General features: G+C 39.8%; 1 protein-coding gene across 5 annotated transcripts in view; it reads right to left on the bottom strand.

Moving 5' to 3' along the window:
• The window catches only part of FRYL (FRY like transcription coactivator), a 916,813-nt gene that overhangs the window by 378,508 nt on the left and 522,058 nt on the right, over positions 1-16,247 (bottom strand). For all 5 annotated transcript variants that reach the window (XM_053703981.1, XM_053703978.1, XM_053703979.1 and 2 more), the window contains one exon: positions 8,442-8,538. In XM_053703981.1, coding sequence (XP_053559956.1) covers positions 8,442-8,538 — 97 coding nt within the window. The remainder of the gene's footprint in view (positions 1-8,441; positions 8,539-16,247) is intronic.

Raw genomic sequence — 16,247 nt, 5'->3', positions numbered from 1 at the left:
TCCAAAGTAAAGCAAACTGCAAAATAATAAAGAGCAACATGCCCAGGCTGAAAACCCATCAGACAGCATCAAACATAAGTAAATAAATGTATGGCCCTTCACATGCTGAACACAGAGATTTATCTGTAAGCAAAAGGGTTAAACTCATCTACTGAAAAAGAATTGTAGACTAAAAGACAAAGTGCTGACAAAATTACTAAAATTGAACTGAAATTACCAACGAGTCAAAAAGAATAAAAGTAAATTTCTGAATTTACCACCAAACATTACAAATCTAATAACACTGTTATTCTAAAGCAGTCAGGGCCATAATTTATGGAATTTCTGTTCTAGTTATGGTGGGTCACTAAATACCTAATTAATGATGATTTACCCACCTGTTTTCAGCAAAAGTAAATAAATTATAACCTTGTTTGTCTTCTGGAGGTGGAACAGCACTTTCACATAGCATAAGCTAATAATAAGGGCTCGATTTATTAATCATTTGGGGAATTCTCCTTTCTGTTATCCGCAGCTCTCCTTAGGAGAGGCGCACCTGTGCACCTGTATTTATCTTAAAAAAGTTGTTTTTATCTTTGTGCTTCTCCATAGGAGATCTGAGGCGAACTAATGATGAATTTCTCTAGTGGCATTAGTATCTGCTCCTTATTTATCACTGAAAATAAGCTTCTATTCTCCATGTCAGTCATATATAAACCAATAGAAATATTTATACAGCCCCCTAGTAGCTTTGTTAACGCCCCTCTTCAACAAACTGTCATGTAAGAAAATAGATCTACATTTCATTGTTTTTGTGCTTTATTTTTAGCACTTTTATATCTTATTTTAATACCCCAATAGATAACATTTTTTAGCTATTTTATATATTATTTTGGCGCTCCATTATATATATTTTTTATCTCCCCAATATAAATTATTATTGCTCTCCAATAAACATCATTACTGCGCTTTGTTATAGATCATTTTTGCACCTTGCAGAGCCCATTTTTTTTTTGTAACATTGCTTCTACAACTGGTAGAGAATAGATTTCTAATGCTGTTCTCCACTGTAGCTATGGAGAACTTTAATGCAGGAACTTGCAGGAGAACTTTCAGTCCTCTATATGAGCTTGATTTATCAAACTGACAGAATTTAGCATTGAACAATTTTTATTTTGCGCTCTTGTGCAACGCTGCCCCCTGCCCGCGCACAGCCAATCAAGCGCGGGCAGGAGCTGTCAATCTCCCCAGTCGGACGAGACCGGGGAGATTGAAACTCTCCACCTAAGAGGTGGAGAAGAGTTAGGGAAGAAGCGTTTTGATAACCGCTATTAGATAAAACATAATTTATGTAAGATCTTACATGATAAATTCATTTCTTTCATATTAGCAAGAGTCCATGAGCTAGTGACGTATGGGATATACATTCCTACCAGGAGGGGCAAAGTTTCCCAAACCTCAAAATGCCTATAAATACACCCCTCACCACACCCACAAATCAGTTTTACAAACTTTGCCTCCCATGGAGGTGGTGAAGTAAGTTTGTGCTAGATTCTACGTTGATATGCGCTTCGCAGCAGGCTGGAGCCCGGTTTTCCTCTCAGTGTGCAGTGAATGTCAGAGGGATGTGAAGAGAGTATTGCCTATTTGAATTCAATGATCTCCTTCTACGGGGTCTATTTAATAGGTTCTCTGTTATCGGTCGTAGAGATTCATCTCTTACCTCCCTTTTCAGATCGACGATATACTCTTATATATACCATTACCTCTACTGATTCTCGTTTCAGTACTGGTTTGGCTTTCTACTACATGTAGAAGAGTGTCCGGGGGTAAGTAAGTCTTATTTTGTGACACTCTAAGCTATGGTTGGACACTTTTGTATAAAGTTCTAAATATATGTGTTTAAACATTTATTTGCCTTGATTCAGGATATTCACCGCTCCTTATTTCAGACAGTCAGTTTCATATTTGGGATAATGCATATGAATAAATAAATTTTTTCTTACCTTAAAATTTTACTTTTTTCCTGTGGGCTGTTAGGCTCGCGGGGGCTGAAAATGCTTCATTTTATTGCGTCATTCTTGGCGCAAAAATTTTGTCATTTCCGGCGTCATACGTGTCGCCGGAAGTTGAGTCATTTTTTTGACGTTTTTGCGCCAAAAATGTCGGCGTTACCGGATGTGGCGTCATTTTTGACGCCAAAAGCATTTAGGCGCCAAATAATGTGGGCGTCTCACCACACCCACAAATCAGTTTAACGAATAGCCAAGAAGTGGGGTGATAAGAAAAAAGTGCGAAAGCATAAAAAATAAGGAATTGGAATAATTGTGCTTTATACAAAAAAATCATAACCACCACAAAAAGGGCGGGCCTCATGGACTCTTGCTAATATGAAAGAAATGAATTTATCAGGTAAGTTCTTACATAAATTATGTTTTCTTTCATGTAATTAGCAAGAGTCCATGAGCTAGTGACGTATGGGATAATGAATACCCAAGATGTGGATTTTCCACGCAAGAGTCACTAGAGAGGGAGGGATAAAATAAAGACAGCCAATTCCGCTGAAAAATAATCCACACCCAAAACAAAGTTTAAATCTTATAATGAAAAAAAACTGAAAATATAAGCAGAAGAATCAAACTGAAACAGCTGCCTGAAGTACTTTTCTACCAAAGACTGCTTCTGAGGAAGAAAACACATCAAAATGATAGAATTTAGTAAAAGTATGCAAAGAAGACCAAGTTGCTGCTTTGCAAATCTGATCAACCGAAGCTTCATTCCTAAATGCCCAGGAAGTAGAGACTGACCTAGTTGAATGAGCTGTAATCCTTTGAGGCGGAGTTCTACCCGACTCAACATAATCATGATGAATCAAAGACTTTAACCACGATGCCAAAGAAATTGCAGAAGCCTTCTGACCTTTCCTAGAACCAGAAAAGATAACAAATAGACTAGAAGTCTTTCAGAAATCTTTAGTAGCTTCAACATAATATTTCAAAGCTCTAACCACATCCAAAGAATGCAACGATCTTTCCTTAGAATTCTTAGGATTAGGACACAATGAAGGAACTACAATCTCTCTACTAATGTTGTTAGAATTCACAACCTTAGGTAAAAATTTAAATGAAGTTCGCAAAACCGCCTTATCCTGATGAAAAATCAGAAAAGGAGACTCACAAGAAAGAGCAGATAATTCAGAAACTCTTCTAGCAGAAGAGATGGCCAAAAGAAACAAAACTTTCCAAGAAAGTAATTTAATATCCAGCGAATGCATGGATTCAAACGGAGGAGCTTGAAGAGCCCCCAGAACCAAATTCAAACTCCAAGGAGGAGAAATTGACTTAATGACAAGTTTTATACGAACCAAAGCCTGTACAAAACAATGAATATCAGGAAGATTAGCAATCTTTCTGTGAAAAAGAACAGAAAGAGCAGAGATTTGTCCTTTCAAGGAACTTGCAGACAAACCTTTATCCAAACCATCCTGAAGAAACTGTAAAATTCTAGGAATTCTAAAAGAATGCCAGGAAAAATGATGAGAAGAACACCAAGAAATGTAAGTCTTCCAAACTCGATAATATATCTTCCTAGATACAGATTTACGAGCCTGTAACATAGTATTAATTACAGAGTCAGAGAAACCTCTATGACTGAGAATCAAGCGTTCAATCTCCATACCTTCAAATTTAAGGATTTGAGATCCTGATGGAAAAAAGGACCTTGCGATAGAAGGTCTGGTCTTAACGGAAGAGTCCACGGGTGGCAAGTAGCCATCCGGACAAGATCCGCATACCAAAACCTGTGAGGCCATGCTGGAGCCACCAGCAGAACAGACGAACGCTCCTTTAGAATCTTGGAAATCACTCTTGGAAGAAGAACTAGAGGCGGAAAGATATAGGCAGGATGATACTTCCAAGGAAGTGACAATGGATCCACTGCTTCCGCCTGAGGATCCCTGGATCTGGACAGATACCTGGGAAGTTTCTTGTTTAGATGAGAAGCCATCAGATCTATTTCTGGAAGTCCCCACTTTGAACAATCTGAAGAAATACTTCTGGATGAAGAGACCATTCGCCCGGATGTAATGTCTGGCGACTGAGATAATCCGCTTCCCAATTGTCTATACCTGGGATATGAACCGCAGAAATTAGACAGGAGCTGGATTCCGCCCAAACAAGTATTCAAGATACTTCTTTCATAGCCAGAGGACTGTGAGTCTCTCCTTGATGATTGACATATGCCACGGTTGTGACATTGTCCGTCTGAAAACAAATGAATGACTCTCTCTTTAGAAGAGGCCATGACTGAAGAGCTCTGAAAATTGCACGGAGTTCCAAAATGTTGATTGGTAATCTCGCCTCCTGAGATTCCCAAACCCCTTGAGCCGTCAGAGACCCCCATACAGCTCCCCAACCTGTCAGACTTGCATCTGTTGAGATCACAGTCCAGGTCGGAAGAACAAAAGAAGCCCCCTGAACTAAACGATGGTGGTCTGTCCACCACGTCAGAGAGTGTCGTACAATCGGTTTTAAAGATATTAACTGTGATATCTTTGTATAATCCCTGCACCACTGGTTCAGCATACAGAGCTGAAGAGGTCGCATGTGAAAACGAGCAAAGGGGATCGCGTCTGATGCAGCAGTCATAAGACCTAGAATTTCCATGCATAAGGCTACCGAAGGGAATGATTGAGACTGAAGGTTTCGACAAGCTGAAACCAATTTCAGACGTCTTTTGTCCGTTAGCGACAGAGTCATGGACACTGAATCTATCTGGAAACCTAAAAAGGTTACCCCTGTCTGAGGAGTCAACAAACTCTTTGGTAAATTGATCCTCCAACCATGTTCTCGAAGAAACGATACAAGTTGATTCGTATGAGATTCTGCTAAAAGTGAAGACTGAGCAAGTACCAAGATATCGTCCAAATGAGGAAATACCACAATACCCTGTTCTCTGATTACAGATAGAAGGGCACAGAGAACCTTTGTAAAAATTCTTGGAGCTGTTGCTAGGCCAAACGGCAGAGCCACAAACTGGTAATGCTTGTCTAGAAAAGAGAATCTCAGAAACTGATAGTGATCTGGATGAATCGGAATATGTAGATATGCATCTTGTAAATCTATTGTGGACATATAATGCCCTTGCTGAACAAAAGGCAGAATAGTCCTTATAGTTACCATTTTGAATGTTGGTATCCTTACATAACGATTCAATATTTTTAAATCCAGAACTGGTCTGAAGGAATTCTCCTTCTTTGGTACAATGAAGAGATTTGAGTAAAACCCCAGCCCCTGTTCCAGAACTGGAACTGGCACAATTACTCCAGCCAACTCTAGATCTGAAACACATTTCAGAAATGCTTGAGCCTTCACTGGATTTATTGGGACACGGGAAAGAAAAAATCTTCTTGCAGGAGGCCTTATCTTGAAGCCTATTCTGTATCCTTGTGAAACAATGTTCTGAATCCAAAGATTGTGAATCGAATTGATCCAAATTTCTTTGAAAAAACGTAATCTGCCCCCTACCAGCTGTGCTGGAATGAGGGCCGCACCTTCATGTGGACTTGGGAGCTGGCTTTGGCTTTCTAAAGGGCTTGGATTTATTCCAGACTGGAGATGGTTTCCAAACTGAAACCGTTCCTGTAGGGGAAGGATCAGGTTTTTGTTCCTTATTGTGACGAAAGGAACGAAAACGATTAGCAGACCTAAATTTACCTTTAGATTTTTTATCCTGTGGTAAAAAAGTTCCTTTCCCCCCAGTAACAGTTGAAATAATAGAATCCAACTGTGAACCAAACAATGTATTACCTTGAAAAGAAATGGAAAGCAAGGTTGACTTAGAAGACATATCAGCATTCCAAGTTTTAAGCCATAAAGCTCTTCTAGCTAAAATAGCTAAAGACATATACCTGACATCAACCCTAATGATATCAAAGATGGCATCACAAATAAAATTATTAGCATGTTGAAGAAGATTAACAATGCTATGAGTATTATGATCTGTTACTTGTTGTGCTAAGGCTTCTAACCAGAAAGTTGAAGCTGCAGCAACCTCTGCCAAAGATATAGCAGGTCTAAGAAGATTACCTGAACATAAGTAAGCTTTTCTTAGAAAGGATTCAATTTTCCTATCTAAAGGATCCTTAAACGAAGTACTATCTGCCGTAGGAATAGTAGTACGTTTAGCAAGAGTAGAGATAGCCCCATCAACTTTAGGGATTTTGTCCCAAAACTCTAATCTGTCAGATGGCACAGGATATAACTGTTTAAACCGTTTAGTAAATGAATTACCCAGATTATTCCATTCCCTGGAGATTACTTCAGAAATAGCATCAGGGACGGGAAAAACCCCCGGAATAACTGCAGGAGATTTAAAAACCGTATTCAAACGTTTAGATTTAGTAACAAGAGGACCAGAATCCTCTATTTCTAATGCAATTAAGACTTCTTTAAGTAAAGAACGAATAAATTCCATTTTAAATAAATAAGAAGATTTATCAGCATCAATCTCTGAAACAGAATCCTCTGAACCAGAAAAATCAGTATCAGAAACAGAATCAGAATGATGATGTTCGTTTAAAAAGTCATCTGAAACATGAGAAGCTTTAAAAGACCTTTTACGATTACTGGAAGGAGGAATAACAGACATAGCCTTCTTAATAGATTTAGAAACAAAATCTCTTATGTTAACAGGAACACCCTGAATATTAGATGTTGATGGAACAGCAACAGGTAATGGAACATTACTAAAGGAAATATTTTCTGCATTAACAAGTTTGTCATGACATTCATCACAAACAACAGCCGGAGAAAACAGTTACCACAAGCTTTCAACAAATACACTTAACTTTGGTAGATCCAGCATCAGGCAGTGATTTTCCAGAAGTGGCTTCTGATTCAGGGTCAACCTGAGACATCTTGCAATATGTAATAGAAAAAACAACATATAAAGCAAAATTGGTCAAATTCCTTAAATGACAGTTTCAGGAATGGGAAAAAATGCCAATGAATAAGCCTCTAGCAAACCAGAAGCAATAAGAAATAAGACTTAAATATTGAGGAGACAACAATGACGCTCAAATTTTTTTAGCGCCAAAAAAGACGCCCACATTATTTGGCGCCTAAATGCTTTTGGCGTCAAAAATGACGCCACATCCGGTAACGCCGACATTTTTGGCGCAAAAACGTCAAAAAAATGACTCATCTTCCGGCGACACGTATGACGCCGGAAATGACAAAATTTTTGCGCCAAGAATGACGCAATAAAATGAAGCATTTTCAGCCCCCGCGAGCCTAACAGCCCACAGGAAAAAAGTAAAATTTTAAGGTAAGAAAAAATTTATTTATTCATATGCATTATCCCAAATATGAAACTGACTGTCTGAAATAAGGAGCGGTGAATATCCTGAATCAAGGCAAATAAATGTTTAAACACATATATTTAGAACTTTATACAAAAGTGTCCAACCATAGCTTAGAGTGTCACAAAATAAGACTTACTTACCCCCGGACACTCTTCTACATGTAGTAGAAAGCCAAACCAGTACTGAAACGAGAATCAGTAGAGGTAATGGTATATATAAGAGTATATCGTCGATCTGAAAAGGGAGGTAAGAGATGAATCTCTACGACCGATAACAGAGAACCTATTAAATAGACCCCGTAGAAGGAGATCATTGAATTCAAATAGGCAATACTCTCTTCACATCCCTCTGACATTCACTGCACACTGAGAGGAAAACCGGGCTCCAGCCTGCTGCGAAGCGCATATCAACGTAGAATCTAGCACAAACTTACTTCACCACCTCCATGGGAGGCAAAGTTTGTAAAACTGATTTGTGGGTGTGGTGAGGGGTGTATTTATAGGCATTTTGAGGTTTGGGAAACTTTGCCCCTCCTGGTAGGAATGTATATCCCGTACGTCACTAGCTCATGGACTCTTGCTAATTACATGAAAGAAATACGGACTGCAGGTTCTCTTGTGAAAACCTGTAGTCGTAGGCAGGTGAAGCCTTTGATAAATTGACACCTATAGGAGAATATCAATGATAATTTTGTAACTAGGAGAATTAATGAGGAGAACTATATGTAATATGACAAAGTATCTAATTTAACCCTTTTTTTGGAAAACATGTTCTTCAAGGAGAATGGGAACAGAGTAGGAGAATTTTACAGTAGAACTTGACCAATTTTAGTCGCATTTTCGAATGATAAATAGGGGCATTATTTCTCATGAGAACTTTTAGGAGAAAATATAGGAGAATATGAATGATAAATTGAGTCCAAAATGTTGACTTAGATATAGTAATTGGTTAGCTTAAAGTAGACTGTGGTTCTACAGATTAATGTACACTGCAGCTTTCAGGAATCCTCTTTCAAATGAAGTTAGTTATTGATGATATATGGAAAACATTTGGTGCAGAGCAGATAGATGAAATGAAATATACAATTTGAGAGGCTTACCTGTTTTAGAACCTCTACTAAAACTAAACAAAAAATAAAGTCTACGGCAAGGTCTCTCCTTTCAAGTAAGTAATCCCTTTCTCGTTGCTGATCATCCCTAGGAGGGAAAAAAATATATGGTTAAGACAAAAGATAAAAAGTACACATTTTACTCAACATTTTATTTTCAATTAAGCTCTTTTTTCACCTAAAAAAAGTATTAACAAGTATTGCAGCTTTAGAGGTTCTGGGGGGGAAGAGTATGTTTGCATGCTTGAACAAGTTCAGGTTAGTGGAGCTCTATCCCCATGTCACATAACACAGCTTTAGTAAATGGGCCTTTTGGGGCCAGTGAGCTATTGGTGTCTTGGTGAAAGTTGTTCAAAAACTTGTTATTAATTTTAAATAGCTATTACATGTGTATGTGTGTGATAGCAATATATCATTATTATGCATTAAAGGGACAGTCTACACCAGAATGTGTATTGTTTTAAAAGATAGATAATCCCTTTATTACCCATTCCCCAGTTTTGCATAACCAACACAGTTATATTAATATACTTTTAACCTCTGTGATTATCTTGTATCTAAGCCTCTGCAAACTGCCCCTTTATTTCAGTTCTTTTGACAGATTTGCAGTTTAGCCAATCAGTGCCTGCTCCCAGATAACTTCACGTGCATGAGCACAGTGTTATCTATATGAAATACATGAACTGACACCCTCTAGTGGTGAAAAACGTAAAATGCATTCTGAAAAGTGGTGGCCTTCAAGGTCTAAGAAATTAGCATATGAACCTCCTAGGTTAAGCTTTCAACTAAGAATACCAAGAGAAGAAAGCAAAATTGGTGATAAAAGTACATTGGAAAATTGTTTAAAATTACATGCTCTATCTGAATCATGAAAGTTTTTTGTGGCCTAGACTGTCCCTTTAATGTCCATTGTATGATCTAAATATGTTTGTTCTCTGTGCATCCTAGCAGCTGGATAAAATACTTGTAAAAGATACATATAAATATATAAATATATATATATATATATATATATATATATATACACATATACATACACACACAAATAGGGCATGCAATTTTTAGCAACTTTCCAATTCCCCTTTATCATCAAATTTGCTTTGTTCTCTTAGTTGAAAGCTAAACCTACGTAGGCTAATACTCTAATTTCCAAGCCCTTGAAGACTGACTCTTATTTTAAAGCATTTGACAGGTTTACACAGCTAGAGGGTGTTAGTTCATGTGTGCCATATAGATAAAATTGTGCTCATGTCTATAGAGTTACTTATGAGAGGGCACTGATTGGCTAAAATGCAAGTCTGTCAAAAGAACTGAAATAAGGGGGTAGTCTGTAGAGGCTTAGATACAAGGTAATCAGAGGTAAAAAAGTATATTAAAGGGACAGTCAACACCAGAATTTTTGTTTTATTACCCATTCCCCAGTTTTGCATATCCAACACAGTTATAATAATACATGTTTTACCTCTGTAATTATCTTGTATCTAAGCCTCTGCTGACTGCCCCCTTATTTCAGTTCTTTTGACAGACATGCAGTTTAGCCAATCAGTGCTCACTCCTAGGTCACTTTACGTGCATGAGCTCAATGTTATCTATATGAAACATGTGAACTAATGCCCTCTAGTGGTCAAAATGTATTCAGATTAGAGGCAGTCTTCAAGGTCTAAGAAATTAGCATATGAACCTCCTAGGTTTAGCTTTCAACTAAGAATACCAAGATAACAAAGCAAAATTGGTGATAAAAGTAAATTGGGAAGTTGTTTAAAATTGCATGCCCTATTTAAATCATGAAAGTTTTTTTTGGACTCGACTGTCCCTTTAATATAACCGTGTTGGTTATGCAAAACTGGGGAATGGGTAATAAAGGGATTATATATCTTTTTAAACAATAACAATTCTGGAGTAGACTGTCCCTTTTAACCTTTACATGGGCTGAACATAAACACTTTGTTTACAAACGAGGGAACAACAGTTGGGATAGATGCCTTTGAGTGGAACACATTCCAATGATATCACTGCAGGAACTAGAACACAGATTCCTGACATTTAATCACTGGGAGCAAATTCAAACAAGTAAGTGACTTCAGTTTCTATTACACAACAGATGTGTGATTGGATTTGAATATGTATATGAAGTAATAAGGACCTTCCAGAGAACTTCATTTAAAACCACAATACTTATTAACTCTTTCCTTTCCTGTAACTTGGTATAAGACAAACTGGGTTACGCAGAATTTTGGCCATAACCAGACATAAGTCCTGAGACTTGTGCATGTGACACTGACTTTACCCAGGGTTGGCAGGCACTTGCCTTAAAGGGGCAGTCAAGTAAAAGAAAAAAACTTTCATGATTTAAATAGGGAATGTAATTTTAAACAACTTTCCAATTTATTATTATCACCAATTTTTGCTTTGTTCTCTTGATATTCTTAGTTAAAAGCTAATTCTAGGAGCTTCGTATGCTAATTTCTTAGACCTTGAAGACTGCCTCTAATCTGAATGCATTTTAATCACTAGAGGGCATTAGTTCATGTGTTTCATATAGATAACATTGAGCTCATGCATGTGATGTTACCCTGGAGTGAGCACTGATTGGCTAAAAAAGCAAGTCTGTCAAAAGAACTGAAATAAGGGGGCAGCCTGCAGAGGCTTAGATACAAGATAATCACAGAGGTAAAAAACTAAATTTATGCTTACCTGATAAATTACTTTCTTTTACGATATGACGAGTCCACGGATTTCATCCTTACTTGTGGAATATTAACCTCCTGCTAACAGGAAGTGGCAAAGAGCACCACAGCAGAGCTGTATATATAGCCCTTCCCCTTCCCCTGCACCCTCAGTCATTCGGCCGAAGGTTATAGGAAGAGAAAAGGAAAGGCTAAAAAGGTGCAGAGGTGACTGAAGTTTTCAAAAAATAAAATATACCTGTCTTAAAATAACAGGGAGGGCTGTCGACTCATCATATCGTAAAAGAAAGTAATTTATCAGGTAAGCATACATTTAGTTTTCTTTTACAAAGATATGACGAGTCCACGGATTTCATCCTTACTTGTGGGAAACCAATACCAAAGCAATAGGACACGGATGAAAGGGAGGGACAAGACAGGAATCTAAACGGAAGGCACCACTGCTTGAAGAACCTTTCTCCCAAAGATAGCCTCTGAAGAAGCAAAAGTATCAATCGTGTAAAATTTGGAAAAAGTGTGAAGGGACGACCAAGTGGCAGCCTTACAAATCTGTTCCACAGATGCATGGTTTTTAAAAAGCCCATGTGGAAGCCACAGCCCTAGTAGAATGAGCCGTAATTCTTTCAGGAGGCTGCTGTCCAGCAGTCTCATATGCCAGGCGGATGATACTTCTCAGCCAAAAAGAAAGAGAGGTAGCCGTAGCTTTCTGACCCCTACGCTTTCCAGAATAAACAATGAATAATGAAGATGATTGACAGAAATCCTTAGTTGCCTGTAAGTATAACTTTAAGGCACGGACCACGTCCAAGTTATGTAACAGACGCTCCTTCTTAGAAGAAAGATTAGGACACAAGGAAGGAACAACAATTTCCAGATTAATATTCTTATTCGAAACAACATTAGGAAGGAACCCAGGTTTGGTACGTAAAACCACCTTATCAGAATGAAATATGAGATAAGTGAATCACACTGTAATGCTGAAAGCTCAGAAACTCTTCGAGCAGAAGAAATAGCAACCAAAAACAGAACTTTCCAAGATAATAGTTTAATATCTATGGAATGCATAGGTTCAAACTGAACCCCTTGCAGAACTCGAATAACTAAATTCAAACTCCAGGGAGGAGTAATAGGTCTAAATACAGGCTTAATTCTAGATAGAGTCTGACAAAAAGACTGAACATCTGATACATTTGCCAAACGTTTGTGAAACAGAATTGACAAAGCTGAAATTTGTCCCTTTAAGGAACTTGCTGATAACCCTTTCTCCAATCCTTCTTGGAGAAAAGACAAAATCCTAGGAATCTTTACTCCATGAGTAACCCTTGGATTCACACCAATAAAGATATTTACACCATATCTTATGATAGATCTTTCTAGTGACAGGTTTCTAGCCTGTATCAAAGTATTAATAACTGAATCAGAGAATCCTCGCTTCAATAAAATCAAGCGTTCAATCTCCACGCAGTCAGTTGCAGAGAAATTGGATTTGGATGTTGCAAAGGACCTTGAATGAGAAGGTCCTGTCTCAACAGAAGTTTCCACTGTGGCAGAGAGGACATGTCCACTAGATCCGCATACCAAGTCCTGCGTTGCCACGCAGGCGCTATCAGGATCACTTTAAACTCTCTCCTGTTTGATTTGAGCAATCACGCGTGGGAGGAGAGGAAACGGCGGAAACACATAAGCTAGGTTGAACAACCAAGGTACTGCCAAGGCATCTATCAGTTCAGCCTGAGGATGCCTTGACCGGGATCCGTATCTTGGAAGCTTGGCATTCTGACGAGATGCCATCAAATCCAATTCCGGTCTGCCCCATCTGAGAATCAATGAGGCAAATACCTCCGGGTGAAGTTCCCACTCCCCCGGATGAAAAACAGAATTTATGTTTACCTGATAAATTACTTTCTCCAACGGTGTGTCCGGTCCACGGCGTCATCCTTACTTGTGGGATATTCTCTTCCCCAAAAGGAAATGGCAAAGAGCCCAGCAAAGCTGGTCACATGATCCCTCCTAGGCTCCGCCTACCCCAGTCATTCGACCGACGTTAAGGAGGAATATTTGCATAGGAGAAACCATATGATACCGTGGTGACTGTAGTTAAAGAAAATAAATTATCAGACCTGATTAAAAAACCAGGGCGGGCCGTGGACCGGACACACCGTTGGAGAAAGTAATTTATCAGGTAAACATAAATTCTGTTTTCTCCAACATAGGTGTGTCCGGTCCACGGCGTCATCCTTACTTGTGGGAACCAATACCAAAGCTTTAGGACACGGATGAAGGGAGGGAGCAAATCAGGTCACCTAAATGGAAGGCACCACGGCTTGCAAAACCTTTCTCCCAAAAACAGCCTCAGAAGAAGCAAAAGTATCAAACTTGTAAAATTTGGTAAAAGTGTGCAGTGAAGACCAAGTCGCTGCCCTACATATCTGATCAACAGAAGCCTCGTTCTTGAAGGCCCATGTGGAAGCCACAGCCCTAGTGGAATGAGCTGTGATTCTTTCGGGAGGCTGCCGTCCGGCAGTCTCGTAAGCCAATCTGATGATGCTTTTAATCCAAAAAGAGAGAGAGAGGTAGAAGTTGCTTTTTGACCTCTCCTTTTACCAGAATAAACAACAAACAAGGAAGATGTTTGTCTAAAATCCGTTGTAGCATCTAAATAGAATTTTAGAGCGCGAACAACATCCAAATTGTGCAACAAACGTTCCTTCTTCGAAACTGGTTTCGGACACAAAGAAGGCACGACTATCTCCTGGTTAATGTTTTTGTTAGAAACAACTTTTGGAAGAAAACCAGGTTTAGTACGTAAAACCACCTTATCTGCATGGAACACCAGATAAGGAGGAGAACACTGCAGAGCAGATAATTCTGAAACTCTTCTAGCAGAAGAAATTGCAACCAAAAACAAAACTTTCCAAGATAATAACTTAATATCAACGGAATGTAAGGGTTCAAACGGAACCCCCTGAAGAACTGAAAGAACTAAGTTGAGACTCCAAGGAGGAGTCAAAGGTTTGTAAACAGGCTTGATTCTAACCAGAGCCTGAACAAAGGCTTGAACATCTGGCACAGCTGCCAGCTTTTTGTGAAGTAACACAGACAAGGCAGAAATCTGTCCCTTCAAGGAACTTGCAGATAATCCTTTCTCCAATCCTTCTTGGAGAAAGGATAGAATCTTAGGAATCTTTACCTTGTCCCAGGGGAATCCTTTAGATTCACACCAACAGATATATTTTTTCCATATTTTGTGGTAAATTTTTCTAGTTACAGGCTTTCTGGCCTGAACAAGAGTATCAATAACAGAATCTGAGAACCCTCGTTTTGATAAAATCAAGCGTTCAATCTCCAAGCAGTCAGCTGGAGTGAGACCAGATTCGGATGTTCGAACGGACCTTGAACCAGAAGGTCTCGTCTCAAAGGTAGCTTCCATGGTGGAGCCGATGACATATTCACCAGATCTGCATACCAAGTCCTGCGTGGCCACGCAGGAGCTATCAAGATCACCGACGCCCTCTCCTGATGGATCCTGGCTACCAGCCTGGGGATGAGAGGAAACGGCGGGAATACATAAGCTAGTTTGAAGGTCCAAGGTGCTACTAGTGCATCTACTAGAGTCGCCTTGGGATCCCTGGATCTGGACCCGTAGCAAGGAACCTTGAAGTTCTGACGAGAGGCCATCAGATCCATGTCTGGAATGCCCCACAGTTGAGTGATTTGGGCAAAGATTTCCGGATGGAGTTCCCACTCCCCCGGATGCAATGTCTGACGACTCAGAAAGTCCGCTTCCCAATTTTCCACTCCTGGGATGTGGATTGCAGACAGGTGGCAGGAGCGAGTCTCCGCCCATTGAATGATTTTGGTCACTTCTTCCATCGCCAGGGAACTCCTTGTTCCCCCCTGATGGTTGATGTACGCAACAGTCGTCATGTTGTCTGATTGAAACCGTATGAACTTGGCCTTCGCTAGTTGAGGCCAAGCCTTGAGAGCATTGAATATCGCTCTCAGTTCCAGAATATTTATCGGTAGAAGAGATTCTTCCCGAGACCAAAGACCCTGAGCTTTCAGGGATCCCCAGACCGCGCCCCAGCCCATCAGACTGGCGTCGGTCGTGACAATGACCCACTCTGGTCTGCGGAAGGTCATCCCTTGTGACAGGTTGTCCAGGGACAGCCACCAACGGAGTGAGTCTCTGGTCCTCTGATTTACTTGTATCTTCGGAGACAAGTCTGTATAGTCCCCATTCCACTGACTGAGCATGCACAGTTGTAATGGTCTTAGATGAATGCGCGCAAAAGGAACTATGTCCATTGCCGCTACCATCAAACCTATTACTTCCATGCACTGCGCTATGGAAGGAAGAGGAACGGAATGAAGTGTCCGACAAGAGTTTAGAAGTTTTGTTTTTCTGGCCTCTGTCAGAAAAATCCTCATTTCTAAGGAGTCTATTATTGTTCCCAAGAAGGGAACCCTTGTCGACGGAGATAGAGAACTCTTTTCCACGTTCACTTTCCATCCGTGAGATCTGAGAAAGGCCAGGACTATGTCCGTGTGAGCCTTTGCTTGAGGAAGGGACGACGCTTGAATCAGAATGTCGTCCAAGTAAGGTACTACTGCAATGCCCCTTGGTCTTAGCACCGCTAGAAGGGACCCTAGTACCTTTGTGAAAACCCTTGGAGCAGTGGCTAATCCGAAAGGAAGCGCCACGAACTGGTAATGCTTGTCCAGGAATGCGAACCTTAGGAACCGATGATGTTCCTTGTGGATAGGAATATGTAGATACGCATCCTTTAAATCCACCGTGGTCATGAATTGACCTTCCTGGATGGGAGGAAGAATTGTTCGAATGGTTTCCATCTTGAACGATGGAACCTTGAGAAACTTGTTTAAGATCTTGAGATCTAAGATTGGTCTGAACGTTCCCTCTTTTTTGGGAACTATGAACAGATTGGAGTAGAACCCCATCCCTTGTTCTCCTAATGGAACAGGATGAATCACTCCCATTTTTAGCAGGTCTTCTACACAATGTAAGAATGCCTGTCTTTTTATGTGGTCTGAAGACAACTGAGACCTGTGGAACCTCCCCCTTGGGGGAAGCCCCTTGAATTCCAGA

The sequence above is a fragment of the Bombina bombina genome, chromosome 2 (genome assembly GCF_027579735.1).
Source record: "Bombina bombina isolate aBomBom1 chromosome 2, aBomBom1.pri, whole genome shotgun sequence".
Classification (NCBI taxonomy): domain Eukaryota; kingdom Metazoa; phylum Chordata; class Amphibia; order Anura; family Bombinatoridae; genus Bombina; species Bombina bombina.
Note: the sequence above shows the minus strand (reverse complement) of the source record. Positions and strands in the feature narration are given on the sequence as shown.